Here is a 24,543-nt window from a genome sequence, read left to right as displayed (position 1 = left end):
TGTGACGTCACGTTCTAGAGAATAATATCATTCGTTTTCATCCCTCTGACGTCACGGATTCGCTCTCTCTTTGAACTTGAAGCCGGGTCATTTTAATGGGAGATGCTCATGCCTTTTTGAGAAGAACAATGAATTTACGGTAAGTTTTATTAATCTTGATACTTATTGAGTTATTAAAAATCATATTAAGCTTTAAATTAACGTTGGCAAGATGTATAATTGTTATATTGAAGTTGGCTACAGCCTAATTAGGCTAATCACCGCATCCTATATACAATCCGGCGCCTCTACTTTGTAAATTAGAAATAGTACCAAATGAAAAATAGGCCTAAAAATTTAAAACGAACCACTAGTCTTTATAATTTGGATTTGGTACTTTAACACGTACGTTTTTAATTCGAGATTTTTCCAATAACGGATAAATCAATAAGTCCACAATTTACTAAAACAAATAACCAATTTAAATGTTCCCAACTGAAAATTAAGCCCAAAAAGAAAAAAAAAACTTCAAAAATATTTCAGGGTTAGTCAGGCTTGGTCTCTTAGACCCAAGCAACGAAACTTTGTAACTTCTTAGCCCACGTGATATCTCTCGATCCCCCCTCCGATTAAAATTCCAACCACGTTGCAATCAAATTTGAGACAAAAACCTAAGTCCGCGCCAGAGTGATCTAATTTCAACTAGAAAATTTCGGAATGGTTCATGTACTTCGTTTCGGGTTTCCAGAGGAGGTTTTTCAAACCCTCACCAAATTTAATAGTTAGCTTTCTTAAAAAGAAAAGAACATTTCTACGATTGTATCAGGTAGCCCCAAAAACGAACGAACCTTAGCCCTTCTACCCTCACTGAAAGACAATAGTTTGAGAAGAAGAAGGGGGGGGGAGGGGCGTGAAAGTTAAGCCTAAATTTGAAAGTGAAACTCAGCGCAGCGGAAAACACGTCCAGGCTGTTTCCCAAACTTTCCCGGTTTCTTGAATCTTCCGATGGACGCTTTCTGGTTCTTTTTTCTTCTCTAGCTTAAAAAAAATACGATCCTTTATATACTAACTCTGTCCTTCAAGTTCAGGCTAGAAGAATAGTAGAAGGTTAAAATTTTTGTTTTCCTTGGGGATGAGTTTATATCGGATTTGGAATTTTTGTCTCGTTGGGATTCTGGGAAAGTGTTTTAAAATAAACTTATTTTATATCTAAATATTTTTTCCTTTTTTTTTTCGACTTTCAGGAGTATCATATCTTATCCAAATGCTTTTCATACCACACAACTTCGTTTGAACTGAACCGCGGCTCTTTGTTGAAACTGGAAAATTTCCGTATTACCTAATATGAAAAACATCGCGGCATAACCTAAAGGGTATGTAAAATTTAATTAAAATTTTGTGACTTAGTGGAAAGGTATTTGAGTAATAACAGTACGGTATCTGGTATTCATCTGAGGGAATAGACTACTTGATTAATTTTAGAAGGTAAGCGAACACCTCAGGGGCGGGAAGGTACCGTTAGAGGTAGCTCAAGTCGGCTAGCTAGTGAACTCGAGCTCCGCCTGGCGTTGCTTCTTAGCGCTAGGGTAATAACCTAACAGAGCGGCCTATCGCCCCTGTGTTGTTGGTTTCTCCCAATAGACCAAACGTAACAAATTCATGTCAAACGTAGCCTGACCTATTTACACTTCTAACACAAAACGCCCACGAGATAATGGTTATTGTTAAGGGGTTTTTTTTTCTTTTATTTCTGTTATAAGCCAAAATAAAATCTCTTAGGACTGTCCCCACCTTAACCGTATCTAATTAAAACGGAAGTAACTGCGTTAGTAGAGAGATAAAGCTGAAATATAGAAAGAGCTTTCGGTGGTGGGAGGAGCCACCATATTGGTGGGTTGAAAGCTGGGGGACTGGGACAAGCTGCCAGAACCTTCCGTGGTTATACTTTTATTAGGATGTGACGTACTACTAAGCCAACCAAATGAAAGATCTCCCATGTCCTTCTTTCACGTATAGCTCTCCTTACTTTCTGTTACTTCTACCTCCTCTTGATACTAGGTAAACAAATAATTATTATATCTTCACGATATGGACTTCTATCTTTTATACGTGTACTACAAACTCCTCAATTAATTCCGCTAAAAGCCATTGCCATCTGTAACCACGCTAGCCGCTGCTATTCCCGTTCAAATACCCTAAAACCACCTGACCACAATGGAATGGGCACCACCTTGTCCCATACTTATCGCATAGAGCGGCGATGCTATCGCTGACACTGTTAAATCTTTGACGAAAGTGGGAATGGGTGGGGGGAAGATAGGGGACGGGACACGAGACTTGTGTGATCTTTTCCCGCCTTATTAATGCGCGTGCGCGGAAGAGGATGGATGGATTTTTGGCCCAGAGGTTTGGGAGTAACATAGAGAAGGGGGGGATAGTTTTTCCCTCCTCAATTATCCCGGACTATAGTAGGAACAAATCTACACGTGGGGACACAAAAGTTAGTAACATATTTCAACCGGCGGACAGTAATCCACGTTTATAGGCGCGTCTTTTCCAAAATATATCATTAATTAATTTATGGAATAATTGTCGGTTAAGATAAACTCGAGTGTCGTAGTTTGCGTTGACTTTTAACAATTTTTGTGCACGGAGAATTTTGAGTTTAGTGATATGTTTGTTCGAGGAATTTATTTTAGTTTGATTCTAGCGGTTTTTATAAAAAATTGGTAAGTTTTATAAATTTTCTCGTTAAATTAATTCATAATTTGCATTAATTTTTAACGCACCTTTGTGTTTAGTAGAGTTTTAGTGAAAATATTGACTTTAGTTATGATATATTAATATTATTAGGAGGAATTTCTTTTAGTTTTGTTCGACTTTGGCACACGTTTTTTATTTTAAATATAAAATGCCATTTTTAACTTAGTTCATTGAAAGCTGTCAAGTTTTTTCTTATAGCTTCGTGTGATTATTTTTTTTTAAATCCGTCGAGTTGTAAAACCGTTGAAAGAAATCAAATGGTCTCGAATAAGCAAGGAAAGCGGGGGATTTTTTAGCAACAGATGTATCGTAGTTTATTTATGGAAACTGCTCGGCGCTTTTTTTCACGCTTGTTTAAAAGCCTCTATTTATCGAATTATTTCAAGAAACGTAAATCAATCGTAAACTAATAGATTTGAAGGGGAAACTTTATTATTTTATTTTTCGTATATAAAATTTACCGGTGAGAATTTTTATACACTGTATAACGGATTTATAGAGTGTGAGAGCTCGATCTGTCATGTCAAATTCTTACGATTGCAATATACCTAGGCCTACCTCGAGTGCAAAATAGTTGTAACTCCTCTAAACTTAAATTTCCGTGACAAATCCGAAGATTTACGCGTTTTAAAAGAGCTTGTGAAGCTAAAACAACTAAGTTTTATTGCTATAAGAAGTTCATAAATTAAAAGAAAATTTCCCAAGAACTATTCCAGGCCTTGCAGATCATGTTTTCTCAAAGCCTTGGTTTATTTTGTTTAGCGAATGTTAAAACATTTTTAACATTCCGTTCCGTGAAATAATTCCTAACCATAAATTTGTCTTTATTACTATTAGAAGTTCATCAATTGATGTGAACTTGTAGATTAGTGGCTAGAGAAATTTACTGTAACCCCATTTCTTAATCTTAATTTAAACCGCGCATGCGCTTCAGGGCTGCCAGAAATTTGTTATTAGAGCATCTCCTGCATAATTCTGGTTTGGAACTGAATTGAACAGAATTCTGCAAGATATTCAATCTGTTGTCGATAGCAATTGGCTGGCAACGCTTTTAAGCGCACTATCTATTCCAAAATACACAGTATGTACAAATCACGTACGAAATACTTTCCAATATTTAAAATTAAATTTTACATTAGCAAAACTGTAGATTTCAAATACTCAATTCAATTCGTATTTTTAGAGAGATATTGAAAAAGAGCCAGCTGTATTACCCTATTATTGTATTTAGACCTACTATATAGGCCTATACCGTTTAAGTTTTGGATTGACGTGTTTTGAAAAGGACTTGACTAAAGCTGTTGTCACTACCTTACCCTCTTTTTATTTATTTTTTTTTACTGAAGTATGCGAAAAGAAAGTCAACACGTATTGTCGACAAACGTGCCTAACGCGTTTCTCATGCCTTTTCAGCGTTGTTAGTTCTTGTTTTTGCTTTTCCGTAAACCTAAACGGCAATGAAATGAATTTTCTTGGCACCTATTTTGACACATTTTTTTTCCAACTCCCTTCCTCCCCCACCCTACTTATTCAAAGTGTCAAAATAAAAAGTGTCGCACCATCGAATATTTACCTTGAAATTGTACTCCACCGTTCCGTTTCCTCATTTCTAAAATTAGCTTCTCCCTCTAAACCAATTGTCGATTGCTTGCGGTATTTTTTTTAAAAAGTGCAAAAAAATTTAAAAAAAAAATATACATTAACAAGATTTGGAGTTGCTCCTAAAAACACACAACCGTGTAGATTATAAATGTGTAAAAGTCTAATCATGTATGACACGAGATTCGAGATAATTGGTTTACGTATAGAGTTTATAATTGGTTTGCAGTCTTGAAACGCCTCGTTTTAGCGTTGGATATGTTAAGGGGATATAGTGAAATTAAGATTGATTTCAATTTGAAATATTTCCAAATATTTTTGTCAAGGAAGACATTTTTTATGTATTTATACCGCGGTATTTAAAAATAGAAATAGGTTATTAGAAATTATTTTGAAATATATATCTAAGGATGGGTGAAATTGTCCTCGAAAAAATTAGCAATGGTACCCACCCAAGGACTTGGGAAATCATCAACCATCCACCCAGAACCCAATTTAAATATCTTTTAAAAATACTTTTCATCTTTATCCTTGGCACCTTAAATGAAAAACGCTACATTTTTGACGACGTCGACGCCTTGTGCAAATTTGAATTAAGGTCAAGCCTTGGGTCTTTTGCCATAATTTTAATTAGAAACAAAGTTTAAAGTTTGAGTTATAGGGTTAGGGTTAACTTTTCTATTTATTTTATATAAATTTTTGCTTTTCTTCTCAAAAATGTGTCAAGAAATTTAATGATTAGTTTTAACTTCTAGTTTAATTTCGCGTTTAAAACTTTGAAGAATTATAAACAAATAAACTCTAAACCCTTCGATCTCGAAACTTTCCCAAATTTGCAAAACATAATCCTAAAATAATATAAAATCTTAGAAAATCCCCCCCCCCTTTCTTGAAGTTTTCCCATTTGAAACTTTTGATCCTTATGGCGTATTTACTAACGATGGTGTTGCCAAACTTTTCAACTTCTGGCGATGTTCGATTTTAGACTATAACAAAATAATTTTGGCCCCAACAAGTCATTAGATTAGAGACCATAAGGGCCACCCCAAATTCGAATCAAATCAAGTCAAAGAATAAGAGTTCTTTAGTAAAGCGTCGTAAAGTGTTCAAAAGCCGCTATGAATTAATATTGATTCGAGTCATTTGTTTCTTAGTCGAAAGTCAGCTTAAGCTGGTAGCGAGACGGAAAGAGGGGATGCACACTTTTGAGTGATGTCTTAAGGGTTAACCAAGATCATCAGTATATTCCCTTTATCGTAGTTTTGGGCCATTAATAGATGAGATGGTTGAGACACAATATTTTAAATTGTGTCTAAAAAAATATTTTTACCATATCAATTTATTCTGAGTTGGGAATACCCTTTGACCCCCGAACAGATGAAAAGTTCTGTAGTCCTCAGTCATCTTCTCTACGCGACAAAATCACCTTGCAGCTTAATGCTAATAGGGTCCGGGGCTAACCTATGTAAAGCCAACTGCGGTCTGTCCTCTAAAAGCTTGTAGCAGCATCACTACCACCATCAGGTTTTTCGACGAAGGCATTTTACTAAGTGAATATGATTAAGCTTTTCCCATTTACCTAGAATGGCCTTAGGACCTTCGGCTTTTCAGAACAAAGTCAGCACTTTTTCATGAGACCTGAAATATGTCAAACCTTTAGGGTTAGAGAGGTTTTTTTCTTGTTCACCTCCGAGTCCTTTCTATTTTAGTTAGTTTTCGGCGTTGAAATATTCATACTAAGCGATTTTGAATTCAGTATATTTTTAATATGGTAATTGCTTGTTAAAAAGGTTTTCCCCTAATAAATATCAAATTTCCGGATCATTTATTTTTAGAAGCGTGAAGAGGTTTTACTCCGGAAGATTGTAAAGTTCAAAAGAAATGATTATATTAGAGTTTTGTAAGAAATTGCACGTGTTTAGGAAACTGGCGGGAAAATGCACGTGTTTAAGAAACTGGCGGGAAATAGCGCGTGTTTAAGAAATTGGCGGAAGAATGCACGTGTTTAAGAAATTGGCGGGAAAATGCACGTGCTTTCAGGGTTTACTTGTGGGACTTAATTTTTTTTTAACTTTGGCCTCGAGCTCTGGTTTTTTCTGTTCTTCAACCCGTAACTAGTTCAAAGTTAACTTTAAAATTTGTTCCTTAAACAAAAAGTTCTGATTTTCTTGAATCCAGGCCAGGAATCAAGGCTTAGATTCTTGTTAAACCTTCTTCGCTATAAGGAAAGCGATACGCAGAAGCAAGCAAGAACTAAGTCTAAAAACTTCCTTGCCCACGGGCTTATTTTCAAAACCTTTCCCTTCATGCCATCGTGAAGAAAAGATCAAATATTTGCTCTTGTCTCCAAACGCTACTATACTCTATTTTTATCATTCCATGATGATGACCATAGTTATATAAGTACTGGGCAACTTGGTCCGGGGTATTGTACTACCAAAGGGGGGGGGGAACGGATGTCCCTAGCGTTAGGTGAAAATGCCCGTCACAGAGTTAGATAGAATCCTTGGAGAAAAAAAAATTAGGAAGAGGTAAGCCTTCGCATGAAAGTCGAAGTAGCGAATACACCAAAGATTATTAATAGAAAAAAAGATGAAGCTTTATTTTTACCCCTTTGGTTTGGTCTTTTGCCCCGGCCTTATGAAGTCTTGACATTATGGAATGGGGCTTCGAAATTTGAGCACACACGAAGATAACCGTTCGGGATTTTCGTCAGGTTTAGTTCGGATTATGCAAAGTGACTCGAATTCTCTTTAAAAGCTATAATCCTTTATCTAATGTCAATTAACCCTTTGCGACTAATAAAACCAGCTCCATAAATTAAGCCTTTGAATTTCAATTTTGAAATTTCCTGCGATTAAACAAAGGTCACGTGTAATTATCTTCTAATTTTATTCAAAAGCATAATATTTTCTTAGACACCAAAATTCCCCCCCCCCTAACCATTCAAGTATCATAGATTAAGATTACAGACTTGGTTTGATACAAAACCCCATTGAAAATACAGTTATTTTAGAAAGCCATTCCAAGGCGGCCAACGGGTATACACGTCGCACCCTTAATTAACTTTCAACAGGTCCTTGATGTCTATAAGATTATAATACCACCAATGAAAATTCGAAAGAAACCTATATAGGCCTAGCTCAAGTAGATTGAGAGAGAGAGTCTTGACATAATTTTAATTAAAAAGTTAAGAGTGTTATAGTAAGTGAGAACTAAACCAAATTATTCCTTGGGTCTATTTGGTAAGTAAAAGTTTTCTAAGGCGCGCATAGCGCCCGAAAAAGTCGGTAAACATCGATGGACTGACCTCCCAGTTAGCCTCAACCTTTGACGTACTTGACGTCAAGTGTTAATAGATGAGATAGTTGAGGTTAATTATATACTCAGCTTATTGGAATTCATAAAGCTTATAGGAATCTTTGGGGCATTTATGGTCATACCATCTTATCTTTTAGTGGACTCCTACTTTCTATTTTGCAACCACTTGAAGGGAAATATTATACCTTGAAAGCGGAGCAACTTGCGCCGGTGTTTGAAACTAAAATCTAATATTCTGTCAGCTGCTATGTAAACTTATTGGCAACAAACAGCTAGAAGAGAATCCCTCATCTTTTTGATAGAAGTGGGTTCCTTCTCCCCCTATTGTCAAATTGTTTATTGAAATGAAAGCAACGCCGTTCAAAGTTCGAAAGGACAGTTTGAACTCGATTTGACGCGTCCGCAGAAGTGTATAACGCGTCGAGAAGTGTATAATTTGGGATTTGAAGTACGGTATTAAGGGAAGTGAGAGTAAAACTTTAAGTTACATCCTTTTTAACACGATTTTAACTTTCAAATCAAGCTAGGTTTTATATAAGAAATAGAGAAAATTCGCTTTTCGTAGCCTTTACAGGCGTTGCTTCTATTTCAATAAACCTAAATATATATATATATTATATAAAAGAATCGTATTATTTTTTGTTAAATGGAAGTTTTCAATCACAACCTTAGAAACGATCAAATTTCTTCTATAAAAATAAATCAATTTTCTTTGAAATACTAATACCTTCCAAGAATGTAACAATGACAACCCCTTTCCTTCAAATAGAAGAAAAAAACTCTTATTGGTCTTTCTACAAAATCTTTTATTTTCCCAAGATTTTGGAATGAAATTCGAGTTTCCCCCGAAAAAATGTTATATTTTCGGTATATTACTATATTTAATATATATTGTATATAGATTTTTCTTATGTCCAGTCAGTGAAAAAGTGAATCTTTACTCCAATCCCTTAGGGTCATTTTTTTATAAGAATATAGTTTAGTTATATCAAAGCACTTTTTTCCCTTATTTGTTTTAAAGGACCCATTATTTTTTATTTTCTTCTTATTGGATTTTCAAAATATTTTAGATAAATTGTAGAATTCGAGTAAAAAATAATACAGGGTAACAGGACTTCTTCACAACTTGTATGTGTATATATATATTTTTTCTTCTGATCTCGTGATATGTAGCGCGTGAATATGTTTATTTATTTTTTCTGAACACGTGAATATGTTAATTTCAATATATATTTTTTCTGATCTCGTGATATTAAGCTCGTGAATGTGTTAATTTATTTATTTATTTATTTAATCTCTAATCTCGTGAGCAGTTGCACGAGAATTTTAAAAAAAATACACTTTTTAGTCCACGTGCGTTTCTAAATAATTAAGACGTATGTATATGAGACACTACATTAAATGAACTTAATAATCGATAACTGTAAAATTTAATAGAGTTCAATGACAAAAATGACCCGAGGCTAAAGATTAAGGTGGTCTAATTCTAGCTAGCTAGCTTCCAGTAATTCTATATTAAAGCCAAAAGTGACAACTTAATGTCCCATTGGACCTTTAACGGTTGTAATAAACCAAAATTTTAATCAATCGTTTAACCGTAATGAGACAGCTAAAAGACAACGTTAATTTTCCCCTTTCCCTCCCGAATCCCTCTGAAATGTTTAAACGCATCAAAATAACACGTTGTTTTTTTTAAACCCCTTAAATTCCCCGGAGTTCCACGCTTTTAAAAGGTTTTAATACCCGACGCTAGTCAGTTTACGTTTATTACATTTTTGCTAAAATTTATTTTGTTTTTATTAGTGTAACAGTTTTAAACTTTAAAATGGAGTCCGTTTGAGATAATTAAGCCGAAAATACTGCTAACTAAGCTTAGAGTCTTTTACGTTGTTAATATTAATGATGTTTTGGGGGTGATAATTTAGTTTACGTCTGGTTATTTTATTGTTATTGTGTTTTTCTTTTTTTTGGGGGGGGCAGTCTTAATTGCGAGAATTTACTTCAAAGCTTTAATTATTCTTAATGAACTATGTGACATTTGAAGCAATTAACTTTATCGAAAGATTAACTGTAATATTTGTAAAAACAGAACAATTATCTGTATTTTATTTTATTTTATTTTTATTTTCGTTTAACATAGTATTTCATTACCTTTGAACCCTACCCTAATGAATTCCGTGAACTTTGAATTAATTACTGAGCTTTATCAAAAGATTTATTGTATATTATTGGTAGAAACAGAAGTTCAGTAACCTAAATTGTTTTCAAACACCTTCCGTTTTAATTTTTCTATTTGACCTTTGAACCCTAATAACCTATGTCAAAGTTCAAGAAGACGGTTTAAGTTCACCCTTTAATCGTTAATTTCGCGCTAAACAATTTATAATATATAAAAATCCGGCGTGTACAAATCTTTATCGACTTGTCACTATCAAACTTTGTAAACAATTCCGTTGGGACGGTTGTCAAGAACACATTTTGACTGGGTCGTGGCTGCTGGCAAAGGCGTTTATTATTAATTTTCTTTTTCTTAAACCCGTGGGATTTGGTGAAAGAGAAAAAAGCTTAGAAAGTTTCTTCGAAATAAGTTTTCTTTCCGAATCTGAAGGAGAGAGAGCCAGGGATTTTGCGCGGCAAATGGAAGATGTTGGTACCATCTGTTGAAGATTATGCAAATATAAATGCTTTTAAGTTGCATGTAGTACGTACGTTGAAAACTTTGTCACGAGCCTTTTAATGATTTTAATTAGAACCATTAATCGATTCTACTTGAAACAAATTTTGAAGTCTTAATTGGCGTATCGATTTGTAAGGTACAATTAAGCCAATCTCAGTATTTTAAGAATCCGATAAATTATATTTTCTCTTGTAAACATTCCCCCATAGGCAGGGATCCATACAGCTCGTGTCATACTTATAAACTTGTACCATTCATTTATTTACTTGATAGCGTCGAAACTAAGAAGATATCCGGTATTTTGCGCGGTCCTGGTGGAGTACAACCGAACAAGTACACTCAACCCCCTAATGGAACGGACAACGAAAGTTATCAAGAAACTGCTCTTGAACTGAGCAAGAACATGACTCAAATGCTTCAGGATCTACTTAGACATTACAATAATAATCAGCGACCTGGACACGGTGGTACGTATAACACCCTTTAATATTTTTCACCATTTATACTAACGAGATCTTTCGTTTTCTTTCTCTATTTCTTTTGGCCATTTTGGCCTTTGGGGGTTTTTCTTTCTTGAACTATCGGAGTATAGGGTCACCAACGGTTGTTACAACCAACATTCTCATTAGGAGCATGGGGCCCATTTCGGAGCAGGATATGGTGAGTACCACACATACACCCTTTGTTAATGATCGGTCCCCTCTATAAGTCATACTTAGATATAGACAACCGATAGCTGTAGTTAGAAGCCTGTAAGTTGAAGTTTAGCTATTCATAAATCCTACGCTGTAATCGCCAGAAATCACTTCTTTGGTACAGTACATTAAAGTAATTGTTAATGATTGGACCTTCTTTAAGTAAAGATACAACCAAAGCGAGTAATTAGAAGCCTGTAAGTGTAGCAAACACTACGCTTCGAGAACCAAAAAGGACCTCTTTGGCCCTCTTTAGGATACAAAGTGCTTATAGTAGAATTTCCTTGAAGAACTTTTCCGAGTTAACTTTTCGAAAACTTAAACCATTATTTCGTTTCCTAACCGCGAGTAATACCACGGTCTTTCCTTCCTGATCTAGGAAAAGATTAAGGTAGGGTTTATGACAGCTCATTTAGTTTAACAAGTGGTTTAGTCCTAGCAGACTCTACCACCGCGAAATAACAAAGATAATTTTGGCGCGCGACAATGCAAAAAAATATAATAACAACCAAGTCGCGCGAGGCAGCTAGTGCACGAGGGAATGACGTGTTTGTCGCGCTCGACCTAGACAGGATAGAAAACCAGGAAGGAGCGGAGAAGACAAATGATTGCTTAGACCTTCTCGTACACTCACTCCTTTCTCTCTTACATTGTTGCTTTGTAGAAATCGTTAAGGCGTTAAAGGAAAGTCACTTTTTGGAGGACGCTATAGTTCTAACCCAAACCACTTGTAGCTTGGGAATAGTTTATTTCCGTGTTAGGGTAGCCCTTGGTTTTATCTTCCCGAAAAGAACCATGCACTTAAAGTCGACCATACCGCCTTCCGAGAATGATTCTAAAGTTTTTTGGGAAAGACACGATTGGGAAGAGTTACAGTTTTCTAAACCGTCATAGAGGGAATTGAAATTAAGGCAGCGAGAAAAGATATACGAGTCTTAGTGTTATTACTTCAGGTCATAGGTCGTCGACTGGCCACAAACGGAAGAGATGTTGGGTTTAAGACTGATTCGTTTTAGACTTAATTATTTTTCGGGCTTTATTTGTTAGGCCTACTCCATGGACTGCTACTTCCGACAAAAATGGGTTGACCAACGACTGCAATTCGAAGGACAGATGGACCAACTCAGCCTGAACATTAAGATGCTGGAATTGCTTTGGAAACCCGATACTTATTTCCACAACGGGAAAGACTCCTACTTGCACACCATCACTAGACCCAATAAACTTCTTCGCATTCTCAAGAATGGCGAGATACTTTACTCCATGAGGTAGGAATAGTATATAGTAGTACCAACAATTTCCCCTCCTATAAATTCTACACTTGAAAAGTAGCTAGATAAAAAACTATCCGCGATCCATTAATGAAAGTGATCGTCGCACGGTTTTTACCTCCTCTAGGAATTTAAAGGGATGTGCAATGCGTTAAGTAGGGGGCGTGGCAAGAACTATATTTTGAAGTAGTAGCGGTACTATTTGTTAAGGTAGTGATTGGGCAATGTCACATGACTTTAAACGCGTAACGACTCGGTGGAGAGATACAACGGAAATTCCGATGCCCACTGATTATGTCCAGTAGAGCTTTATATAGGCCCCGCCCCTAGATAACACGTTGCACATCCCTTGAAACGCTATTGGGAAACAATTTGGGGTTGTCATATGGATGAAATTGCCCTTTATCTATCGGTACCTTTTGCTCGAATCTACATCAACCGAAGCTTGAAATAATAACGTATTTATAAATAGTAATGTTTTGGCTTTCATCACAAGTTCGGCGACTATCCAATAAGTGCCAAAGAGCTTTCAGTTTTAGTTTTTCTTTTGAAGAATAGAGAGATTATGGGGAAAGTAAGTAAGAAAAGAAAACGAAGTTCAAACATTGCAGAGTCAAGTCTATTGTAACTTAAGTGGGGGGACAGAGAGACTAAGTGCGGAACGAAGTGCGCTGAAGGCTAGCTCAGCATTTTGAAGTTTGCGAGGTTAGGAATGGATACTTTGATCAAGGAAGAGAGCTTTTGCAATCCCGCCGAACGTTCTATTTTAAGACACTTGATGTCAATAGACTAATAATGAAGTCTGAGACAGTTTGTAATTTGAAGTAAATTGTAATGGATGGAGTTTATGGCAGGTTGAGTAGTACTTCAAAGTTATGGGCTTTGTCTGAATTTAATCCGTGGATTAAGGCCTTGTGTTTTAATTATAATCTCCCCTTATGATTGAATAGAATCACGTCTGTATAATGAGACACAGAGAGGTGTTAGAAATCCTTCAAAATTAATACCATGTATATACGTTTGTATATTGTAATTACGCCACCTTGTACTCATAATCCGTAATGACTGTTGGTTAGTTATATAATTAAACGACGAGAAGGGGGAACGCTACCTTCCCCTCCCCCGGCTTTAATTAGCATAAGATCCTCTCGAAAGTAATTTATGGTTTTAATTATTTATTAGTATATAGGCGACCATATTGAACTGAAGTTATACGTGTACTACGAATAGAGAGACTAATTAAAATTGGTAATTGCTCTAATTTTGATTAATAGCCGAATAGATGGGGCTGTTTGGTGGTATACGAAATCTCCCGTCAAAGGTTTAGATGATCAATACGTTCTTGATCGATTAAATCAAGCGATAATGTATAATCAAAAGTGAATGAAAATAATAGAGAGTAAGGTTTCAAAGGAAAGTTTAATTTACGTGGGATCCGTTTTAGCCATCGTACTTCCGTTTCTAACCCATTTAACTTCCGTTTTAAACCCATGTTACTTCCGTTTTAAACCCATGTTACTTCCGTTTTAAACCCATGTTACTTCTGTTTTGAACCCATGTTATTTCCGTTTTGAACCCATTTTACTTCCTGTTTAACCCACCTCACTTCCGTTTTAAACCCATGGTACTTCCATTATTTCAACAGCCCTTTGATGGAGCGAATACTTCCCACGCAAATTAACATCCAATTACCTCTAGAGTCCCTTAGAGAAAGCCAATATTGTTAACACTGCAGGGAAAAAGGAAATCGTAGTCTGAAAATTTATTCTTTCCATGTTATTTTTTTCCTTTCCTTTTCCTTGTGACAACGAGGAAAGCTTTCGCCAACTGCACCATGGCTTACAAGTTAGGCATCGCTTAAGAATGATATATTAGTGCATTAGCAAACGACCACGCACCCAAGAATGGTCTACTCTAAGTCCGTTAATACAATATTGACCCCCCAAGATAGGGATGGCCTAACTCCATTCAGGCAAATCCTTATGACAATGGCAGGGGCTCACCAGATACGACAAAAAAAGTAAAGAAAACTCTTCCGGAATCCTTTGCTCAGTACCATTTTGAAAGTTCCGCGAAGAGAGTACTTAGCTTTTTTGCGGTATACTTGTTACGGTTTAGTTTGGGAACTATATGAGGTATTACACAGGACGGGTATGAAATACTTCCTACAGTCCAGGAAGTACTTAAAGAAAGGGGAAGGGGTCTGTCTTAAGATGACCGTTATACGGGAAATCCTCAATTTTATTTTCTTCAAACATTTCTAGGAGCATTACCTTATCCTATCTCCTCGATAAAGTCAATAATGATTTTTAAAACCCGATTTGAGCTCGAGGATACGTTTAAATAGATTTGTAGATTGAAATGCATCCTGGGTAAGACCCTCTCATCATTGCCGTGAGAAGGTTTAAGGTGTGTTATGAAATAACTTACCTAAAATGGAGAAAATCCCACTAGAAACGTTAATATACCCACGTATTTCGTTTATTTGTTATAATTTAATAAAAATTACTGGTAATACTTAATCTAATTTAAATTAAATAATTTTGATCATTTATTATTTAGACTGACCATCAAAGCTAAATGTCCGATGAAACTCGAAAACTTTCCAATGGACATTCAATCCTGTCCTCTCGTATTCGGAAGCTGTAAGTGTGCGCTGTCCAAACAACGTAAGTCCTTGTACCTCGTGGTAACCATTATGTTCCCCTTCTGGTATCAAGATGGCTACCCCGTGGACGAGATGGTATATCAATGGGACCCGGTAGGAGGGGTCAGTCTTAACGAGGGTCAATTGATGTCGCAATTTGACCTTATTGGTTTCCCATTCCGTAATACGACAGTCACTTTCAGACGAGGTAAGAACCATTTTTCTTTTAAACACAACAAGCAAGAACAAACACGACACATCCAAAACCACTTATCTTCCACTATTACATAAACCATAGATACGTCCTTTTTAAATTAAAACGTTTTAGTAATGGTCCCCTAAAAAGTTTCGATAAATGATTTGAACATCCTGGACAAACAACTAGCTTGTACCTGGTCTGGTATCCTGATAGGTTTCAATTTAGAAGAAGTTTTTTTTTCCTTTTATTTTCGTACCTATTTGTAACTTATAAGAGACCCCTAAGGAATTGGCAATTGCTCCTGAAGTTAGGGGGATGCCCTCACCAGTATTTGATCACAAACATACGTCGTTAGTACAAGAAAAGTTATTTTTTATTTTAGCCTGTTAGGGTTTACTTTTATTCTTTTGGTACAAAGAGTTTTACCGGTTCTCTCTCTCTCTCTCTCTCTCTCTCTCTCTCTCTCTCTCTCTCTCTCTCTCTCTCTCTCTCTCTCTCTCTCTCTCTCTCTCTTGTTATAAAAACTAGAAATCTATTTGAAACTAAAAACTATTTGTTTGTTTGTTTGTTTGTGTTGTTGCATTCCTTAGTCACTAAAAGCGTGTCCTTTGTAATGGAACATGGTCTATTTCACGGTGTTTCAGGATATTTTTCAGCTTTACAAGTCAATTTTCGTTTACGTCGTCATACGGGTTATTTTCTAATTCAAGTCTACGTCCCTTGTATATTAATCGTGGTATTATCTTGGGTTTCCTTTTGGATTAACCGTGAAGCAACTGCTGACCGTGTTGGGTTAGGTAAGTCTCTTTTTTCTATTATCCACGTCTCCGGTCTCCCACACAATATTATTTTTATACTGACAAATATAAAGACGCGTGTACAAACGGTGACAGTCCGAACACCTGCGACACCCTTGTTGTCATAGTAACGAATCGACAGTTAACTCACGTATTGGTATTATCCAATAGGAGTAGACTTATCGAGTACAATCATAGTGTATTTTTTCTTGGCGCTCAGAAAAGGAATTGCCTTAGTTTTGTTCTCATACAATAAGTGTTGGAGTCGACTTAATTCTTTACTTCAAAGAATAAAATGCTGGCAGAAATATATTATTATGTAAAGTTATCAAATGCCTAGCTTTTCTTTTGATAAGTAAACTTCGGGTTCGGGATGGTATCATGGTTTTTATAACTTTAGTTTAATCAGGTTTTGAAATACAGTACCGGATAGTTTTTTATCGGTGCATTTATCCATTGACTGTCTCGTAAGTGGTTTGACCAAAACTACGAGGTTTTCTCATCCTACGCGTTTGGAATCCTTAATTTCAACTTGAGTGTTTTCTTTTTTATATCGCGGTTGCTTTGAAGGTATCACCACGGTGCTAACTTTGTCAACGTTCGTTTTGGACACGCGTACTGATTTGCCCAAAGTGTCCTATCCGACGGCCTTGGATTGGTTTGTCATTATGAGTTTCATGTTTGTCATATCTACCTTATTGGAATTCGCTGGCGTTCATTATTTTACCAAGATTGGTAGCGGAGAGTTTCCGGTTCCCGTTAGTCACGCTCATAAACGACGTCATCATCGAGCTGATAGTCAAAAGGATAGGTGAGTAATTGTACCTTGCATGTTGGGGAAGGTTGTCCTTTGGTAGTTGAGGAAGGGATGGGTCGTTTCATGGTTGTTGAGGATGGGATAGGTCGTTTCATGGTTGTTGAGGATGGGATAGGTCGTTTCATGGTTGTTGAGGATGGGATAGGTCGTTTCATGGTTGTTGAGGATGGGATAGGTTGTTTCATGGTTGTTGAGGATGGGATAGGTCGTTTCATGGTTGTTGACTTGTTGAGGAAGATCAAGTTTGTCCCATGGTAGTTGAGGAAGATCTAGTTCGTCCCATGGTAGTTAAGGAAGCTCTCCTTTGTTCCTTGGTCGCTCAGAAAGATCTGTTTTGCCTCATTACAGAACAACTACTGACGAATCTGAAGATTCTGCTGAAGAGGAGGAACAAGAAAAATGGAATATCGAAGACACTCCAACTAGAAGCGCCGGTGAGAGTTGCACGGATGACGATAAACCCATTCAATTGCAGCAGCAACCCAAACCCAAAAAGGACTTCTGGGGGACCGTGTGTTGCACCGGAGCCAACCAAGTAAGTCTCCTTCACCCCGTACCGTACACAATTAAGGCAACCATCCTGAAACTTACTTCAACATCCAAGGTATCTTGCTCGGCAAATAGCCCATTCGTGGATTCGAGCGCTCGCGTTGTCTTACGACGAGGTAGTGACGCTTGTTACCCGGCCAATATAACCACGACACCCAGCACCCCCAGGGTGGTCAGGTCATCCGGCCAAAAGGTCCGTAAGAGACGATCCAGAGCTTACTGTTGCGTCCAATTTGTCCATTGCGTCGCCGGAAGTGAAAAATACAGGCAAGAAATGCGTAGTCGAGGGGATACGACTCCGGGCGCCATCAACAGCGTCTCCAAGATCGACAAGTTTTCGCGGATTTTTTTCCCGTTCATCTTTATAATGCTCAATATATTTTATTGGTTCTTTTATTGGAGGACACCCGCCTATGTCAATTTCCCCGAAAATTAGGCTTAAATACTTGAGGACCAACAAACTCCGTGGATTAAAAAGGTAATTCTAATTGAGGTTAAGCTAAGTTAAGTTAAGTTAAGCGCTTAAAGACATCTCGATGAAAAATAGTCTACGATTAGAGTTAGGTAGAATTAAACGGTGTCAAATAAAGAGTATTTATTTTAACCTCGCCGAGTAATTGGTAAAATAATAGAACTTCGTATCCTGGCACTCGAGTTCAACTGATAAAATAAACTAAATTCATTCCTACGTCACTGTGACGTCTATAATTCTCTCTCTCTCTCTCTCTCTCTCTCTCTCTCTCTCTCTCTCTCTCTCTCTCTCTCTCTCTCTCTCTTTCTTTAATTTCAACTTAATTTGTGGGGTTTTCTTTACCATTTCATCGGGAAAATTAATTATAATTAGTGATTATCTTAATTTAAAATTAAATTCTAAGACTTATCAATACTTACCTAATTTAAATTTACGATTCTACCGCTTTAACAATTGGTGTTTACTTTTGATCTAAAATCAAGACATCGCGGGCGGAGGAATTAACAATAGCAATATTACCATCCTAAAACGATTTATTACAAAGATAATATTAAAGGACTAGGCCTATATTCAATCGAATTATGTTTTGGTTGCGGACAATATGTTATATATCTGTCCCCTAAACTAAACTGTACAATAATAGACCGAACAGAATACCTGTTATCGAACTGCATAAATTACGCTTATTAATAGCTTTACAAATACACGCTCTCATTATACCTCCCAATCAATTACGCTCTAAAATCGGGATTCGGAATTTCGGAATTCAATTTTACGTGGTTGTAATAATTTATTACTTTGCGACCTTATTATAAGGTCAAGGGTTAACCTCGTGACTCCGTATGGTCAAGGTTACCATAATAAAACTGTCACGAGATAAATAATTATTTATTTCTTTTAAAAACTGCGATTAAAATTACCTAGATAAATTAATTATTAAAGTACGATTAAAATTAAGTTGTAATACAAATTTTCAGAAATGAACCATCAACGCGCATTCGTTGTATTTACTGCTACAAATGTTAAAAGAAATGAAATTAAAACGGGCCAAGACATCGAAAATAAAACGAAATTCAACCTTAGTAAGTTCTCTCCTCTGAATTGTTTTCGGTTAAGAACTGTATTAAATTCGCAAATATAAGCTTAATTTTGCGGTCGGAATCTTAATTTCGCTTTAGTTTGCGATTTAGCCCAAGTAAGAGCTCCTCGTATCTTTATTAAATTTAGGTAGAAAATTTTCAGCTGAATAGAGAGAAATTATTAGCCCAACTGAAGCCTGCACTGAGTCAGTTCGGGAGCGACACTTGGCGAAAATCTTTTCCAGCTTTGGGAACTAAGACCTCTCTCTCTCTCTTCAAGAAGGAAACGATTATAATAGAGTATCAATTCATTGTCTTTTAAAAATGTCCTCCTGAACGGAAATTGAGCCAAGTCAGGCAAAGTCAGATTCTGTGATGGAGTACCACAATTGATTCAAGGTAAGTCTAGATTCAAAAAGGGCAAATGAAATGAACTGGTAAAACTATTTTTAATCGATTTTTAAATTGATAAACAAACAGAACAAAAAACTTCTGTTTATTTCATATCAAAGTTTCGAAACGTTAAGCCTAACACTCATTGCCACATTTTTATATTAGGGACCTTATAAGCAATAAGGAGAAAGCGGGGGGGAATGTAGTTTAATAATTGATCAGGGTTTAATACCCTCAAAATGGCGCCTAACTTTGCCGAGTAATGGGGTAGATTTGCATCTCTATGCAAGCTCCCTATTTCAGCATGCACAGTCCCAGATAACTCTTATCTCTCTAATTGGTCAGGTGCTATCTTCGTTAATCTGAACTATAAGTTAGTTTTGCTAATAAACATCTCCCAAGTTGATCATTATCATACGGCTATCCTTGATTATTATATATACCGAAATCGAATGCACCTGTGCAACTCTATTCTCTCTCTCTAAGACTTGGGTCTTAATATCTTTTCTGGAATTGAGGATGAGGTCGTTAAATAAAGTCTCGGACAGCCGTGGGCTTTTATCTAAGGATCTGCAGGGTGGATAAATAGCCCCCCCTCCCCTCCCATCATCATCTTTATAGATCTGTCTGTCTGTATCTCTCTCTCTCTTTTCCGATATTGCATCCTCATACCTTTAAGAAGATTTCCAAGGACTGTAGCTTACTTCTCCTTTCTTTTTTGGCGTTACTTCGCTTATATTTATCCATTGGTAGAGGACCCGCCAAGTTGCGACGGTCTATACCTACCTAATTCATACGTGAATGGATAGAGGAACTTTTGTATAAGTATATAGGGGTTTCGTGCAAGTACTTCCTAGCTTACCCAAACTACTTGTAAAGATTCGCTCACTCGCAAAGATTACTGAATAAATTGCCCCCCTTAGGTATTAGTAATGAGTTGCTAATGATAATTGGAGAAATAGTTTAGTTTTGGATGTTATTTAAGTAATAGGTTATGCTAGAATGTTTTCGTCATTTGTAGATAGCAATGGAATTGAATTGCACTGACCATATGACTAGCAATGTTACTTGTAAGCACACTATATAAAGTAGGCCTCTTAATTAAACCCGTAGAACTTTGGGTCCTAACTCCCTAAGTAAAAATATCTTGACCCTTAGTACCTTCGTTTTTCATTGTCCCCCGCATTGACCATGAACCAAGAAGGCAAATAACATATCCTGAAAAGATGAAAAATGCATCCAAAAACCAACCGAGAGTAAGAGAGGAATCTAGGCTAGCTTATTATCTCGACACCTGAGGATATTTCAGGACCTTTAAGGCCCTGTTGGTAAGGGTTGAGAAACGCCCTCAATCTTTTGTAAAACATGTATATACTGTAGGGTTCACTCTCTTTTCATCGTATGCTTGGTTGCCGCAATTATGTCTCCAACCTAAAGAAAGTCCCGTCTCTTTGTGGGTGTCTTAAAGAATAGCTCAAACTCCCCCTTACATCCTCTCTACCCCCTTCTCCTAGTTCTGGAATCAACCTATCAGATGTGAAGGAAACATCATCCTAACTAGAGCTACACCTTGCTTCTTCCTTCCTTCCTCTAGCTAGGGTTACGACGCGGCGCTATTCTAAAGGTTTTTTGAAGAGACCCTAATTAAGAGATAAATAAAGAAAGCAACTTGTAGGCCTAGTCTCTCGCCTTTTATATACTAGCTATAGGAAGGGCTAGACTGGGAAGGAAGAAGGGACAGGAAGAAAGAATATATATGTAAAAAAAGAGATGTATCTTGAACTTCTATAAGTAAGTTCAAGATGAAAAATGTTGTCCGGAATTTGGGAGGACTGAACTTTGTCGCAACTCCTGGTTAGAACTTTCTTAATTGGCACGAAGAAAGTTTCTGGTCTAAAATTTAATCAGAATTAATTATAGCGCGGCATTATTAATTAAACACTACCGGCGAATTTAAAACGTTGTTAAGCCTAATTTGAATCTTTCTTGAATTAGGCTTAACAATGTTTTGCTCACGTGCTTTGCTTTCTTCAAAATCACGAGAACTGTCTTAAGCCTAAAATTCAAACTAGGCTTAGTGAACTATTTTTGCTCGAGAGAAGATTGAACGTTGTTAAGCCTAAATTGAAACTTAGTTAATTACCAGGAATTCAAAACTAATTAATTAGTTCAATTATTATTTACAACCTTTTTAATTCCATCATTCTGAGAACTGCATTTTAAGGAAATAGGGTATGGTTCAAGTGATAATATATTATTTTTTGGTAACGTGAACATGATATATATATCAGCAATAGGGGTTTTAACATCTTTATCATTTTAAAATTCAATTATCTAATATTTTTTTTTAATTAATCTAAAAGAATTTCCACCCCATTGGTAATTAACATCATTATATATATATTTATATTCAAACATTTTTTTTGTTGTTAATTTTATCTTCTCGTTGTAATAATTATTTATTATTTACAAATTGATAAGGGGGAAAGTTAATTAGGGAATTAACATTGTTTTTAATTAATTGTATAACAAGTACTATCATCCCTCTCTTTTTTTCGGATTTGTTTTATTAATAATTTCTCATTTCCATCAAGTTTTAAATTATTCATTAGTTAAAACAACATTTCTTAATAGCTTAATTCCGATTTATGAATTACGTTGGTAAAGACTGGTATACGGAGGTTAAAGTTCATTATGGGTTTTAATTTTAGGCTTAACAATTAATTAACGTATTAGTGTTAAATATCTTTTTATTTAGCAGAAATAGGTTGACAAAAGTTTAAAACTGTTTTGTCTGCAGAATTAAACCGCAACGTAATCCGCTTAATTGGAATAATTCATAATTAGGCTTAGCGTCATTACATTACCTTAGCAGATTTAGGCTTAGCAATAACTTATCAAGATCGGGAAAATACTTCAATGTATGGCTCTCTTTTGATAAGCGAGCTAAACCTCTTCATCTGACTCAGCAATTTTTTAGACGCTTAAGCCTAATTAATGTGAAACAATATTTTGGTTGATAATATGCTCACAGTAATCAAAAAATAATTATTATTTAAGCCTAAAAGTTTAAATAAACTAATAATTTCCCATAATGCCTTTCAACCTCTTCCTCCACTCATCTAAGCCTTGCCAATGCATCCCCTTAAATAGGAATTAGGCTTAAGAAACTCCGCCATTTTCATTTTCTGCATTTTTTTTTAAGTTTAACCGTAAATTGCTCATTATTTGTACCAACGTGCTCTAGTATGCCTAAATAATTTTCTCGACATTATTTATCATTAATTATTTAATTAATCAGATAATTATTCGGTTAAATTTATAATTAGTTACGGTATTTATTTATTTATAAAGAATGATATAATTTGTCTAATTTCAGGTTGTTTTTCGTTTGTTTTTCATTTCATTATAATATATATATTTATCAAGTTATCAACAAGATCTAATTTAAGTTATTTTTTTGGTTTTTTTTTAATCTTAAATTTGATTTTTTTGGTATTTGTTTATTTGTTGTTTACTCCTATATATGTTTAATTGTTTTTATAATGAAATAGGGCTTGTTTTTGTTGGCTAGGTTTTTGAGAAGATTGTAGATTATCTCAATTAGTTCAATTCTTTTCTGATTATTTTTTCTTCTTAAATGTTTATTAATTTTAGGTGTCTCTTCCGAGGTACGTATTCCAATAGATCAAGTTCATGATAGTGAAGATCACTGGGAATAAAACGCGGGAAACTTTGTCGATTTTACTGACACTGTTTAATCTGCAGTCTGATTGGTTCACGTGTTGAGATCGTCGACGTTTACGTAGACGTTTTCTTTGGCGAATTCTTCTCGAAGACATCCGGCTAACTCCGCCGGTAGAAGAACATGTCGCCGCCGGAAGTGGTTTGCCGTTATGCGTTTCCCGGAAACCGACTCTCCATTGGCTGGAAGATTCCACGACTGTACTACCCGTAAGTCGTTGCGGATCTCTCGATTCTGATTCTCTTCCAATTAAAATGGCCTGTTAAATTTAACAGAACATTCTAAACTAAATTTCAAGGTCATCTTACATTGTAAGATTTTTGAAACACCTGGACTGAAATTTAAATAAGTTTTGTACAATTTCACGGTCAAGCTTATAACATTCTTACCTACATTTTTGGGAAGGGCACTGGTCAATTTACAATATTTCTACATAAGTCAAGGTCAAATTAAGGTCAAGATGACCGAATTTATAAATTTTTTTACTTTAAAGTTAAACTAGAACGCATTAAACTATAGTATAGATGAAAATAATTTTTCTGAAGGCCAAATAAAGATGTGACCTTCAGAACACCGTGTCTCCAAGGCCATCATTACCATCCAGACGAAAACAACAACAAAAAAAACCTAGATTAAAGACGTCTAGAATCTAGTCCATCCAGTTTATGGCTATATATAGTTCTTTTTACACCAAATAGAAACAGACCTTATACAAGGGAACCGGTTACTATACGTATTAGAGACTTTTAGTATAAGACGCTATCTAATATAAGTAGCCGTTTGTAACTCCTTTGAAAAGTATATAAGAAAGATACGAAAGGAAGAAAAAAAAACCACTAAAAATTTCAATCTTGCTACCCGAGTCTTAAATCCGCGCTTGGGCGCTTAACACTTGTTAAGTTGTGTTAATAACTTGACATTAAATACTATAGTTTAAGTTTAAAAGATACTTTATTCTGGACTCGACTGTACAGCATGCTAGCTAGCTCATGACTGACTGCCCTATCCCGTTATGCCATATGAGGTTACCTCGTGAGATCAAAGTCCTTTACCACGTCATAGCTCCCCATTGGCTAACCCAATTCTGACCTCTGACCTCATTATAACATCCTTCCTTTCTAGTAATAATTTAAAAGTCTAACAAATAAAAACAACCTGTCTAGTAATAATTTTAAAAGTTTAACAAAACAAAACAGAGAATAAAACAGCCTGTTTTTTAAACTAAGCACTTATTAATTGTTCGTTAATTTGGCGAGTATCTTTGTGGAGGTCGACGTACTCTTGAATCATGTTTTCTTTCTTGTTGATTGTTTATTTGTTTGGGTATAGTTTCTTCTTGTATGGGCTGTTGCGGGAAGGGTTGCCGATAGGGAATAAAAGGTGAGTTTCCGGGTATTGTAGTTCTGGTGAACTGTGTTCCGATTGGTTCAATTCTTGGTGTAAGCGAGGTTTGTTGTTGAATGCGATTATGAATCTGGAATGTCTTCGGAACAGTAGGTACTTGTTGAGGTTCCAGGATATTTTGAATTGTGACCGCTAC

General features: G+C 35.9%; 2 protein-coding genes across 3 annotated transcripts in view; one reads left to right on the top strand and one right to left on the bottom strand.

Annotated features, from left to right (window-relative positions):
* Window positions 1–6: 6 nt before the first annotated feature.
* On the top strand, window positions 7–18,865 carry LOC149690786 (gamma-aminobutyric acid receptor subunit alpha-6). Of its 2 annotated transcripts, XM_089870675.1 has the most exons (12): window positions 7–139; window positions 1,224–1,352; window positions 10,613–10,806; window positions 10,932–10,999; window positions 12,082–12,302; window positions 14,868–14,950; window positions 15,026–15,160; window positions 15,796–15,948; window positions 16,519–16,759; window positions 17,114–17,300; window positions 17,370–17,792; window positions 18,764–18,865. In XM_089870675.1, the coding sequence occupies exons 3-11, from the start codon at window positions 10,743–10,745 to the stop codon at window positions 17,748–17,750; spliced, it is 1,533 nt and encodes a 510-aa protein (XP_089726801.1). In that variant the 5' UTR covers window positions 7–139; window positions 1,224–1,352; window positions 10,613–10,742; the 3' UTR covers window positions 17,751–17,792; window positions 18,764–18,865. The 2 variants fall into 2 exon arrangements, with proteins under 2 accessions (XP_089726801.1, XP_089726802.1); XM_089870676.1 differs by lacking the exon at window positions 15,796–15,948.
* Window positions 18,866–22,563: 3,698 nt separating this feature from the next.
* Window positions 22,564–24,543, bottom strand: part of LOC149690785 (gamma-aminobutyric acid receptor alpha-like) — a 36,639-nt gene continuing 34,659 nt past the window's right edge. The window contains exon 10 of the mRNA XM_089870791.1: window positions 22,564–23,262. Coding sequence (XP_089726917.1) covers window positions 22,912–23,262 — 351 coding nt within the window. The 3' untranslated portion in view covers window positions 22,564–22,911. The remainder of the gene's footprint in view (window positions 23,263–24,543) is intronic.

The sequence above is a fragment of the Phalangium opilio genome, unplaced genomic scaffold, assembly GCF_054372755.1.
Source record: "Phalangium opilio isolate 3A_F unplaced genomic scaffold, DU_Popi_V2 ptg000031l_1, whole genome shotgun sequence".
Lineage (NCBI taxonomy): Eukaryota > Metazoa > Arthropoda > Arachnida > Opiliones > Phalangiidae > Phalangium > Phalangium opilio.
Note: the sequence above shows the minus strand (reverse complement) of the source record. Positions and strands in the feature narration are given on the sequence as shown.

Coding starts and splice junctions, on each gene's coding strand:
- LOC149690786 (XM_089870675.1), top strand. CDS start 10,743: ATGACTCAAATGCTTCAGGATCTACTTAGACATTACAATAATAATCAG. Junction 14,951..15,025: donor TCCTCTCGTATTCGGAAGCT/GTAAGTGTGCGC, acceptor TCTGGTATCAAG/ATGGCTACCCCGTGGACGAG. Junction 17,301..17,369: donor GTTGCACCGGAGCCAACCAA/GTAAGTCTCCTT, acceptor TCAACATCCAAG/GTATCTTGCTCGGCAAATAG.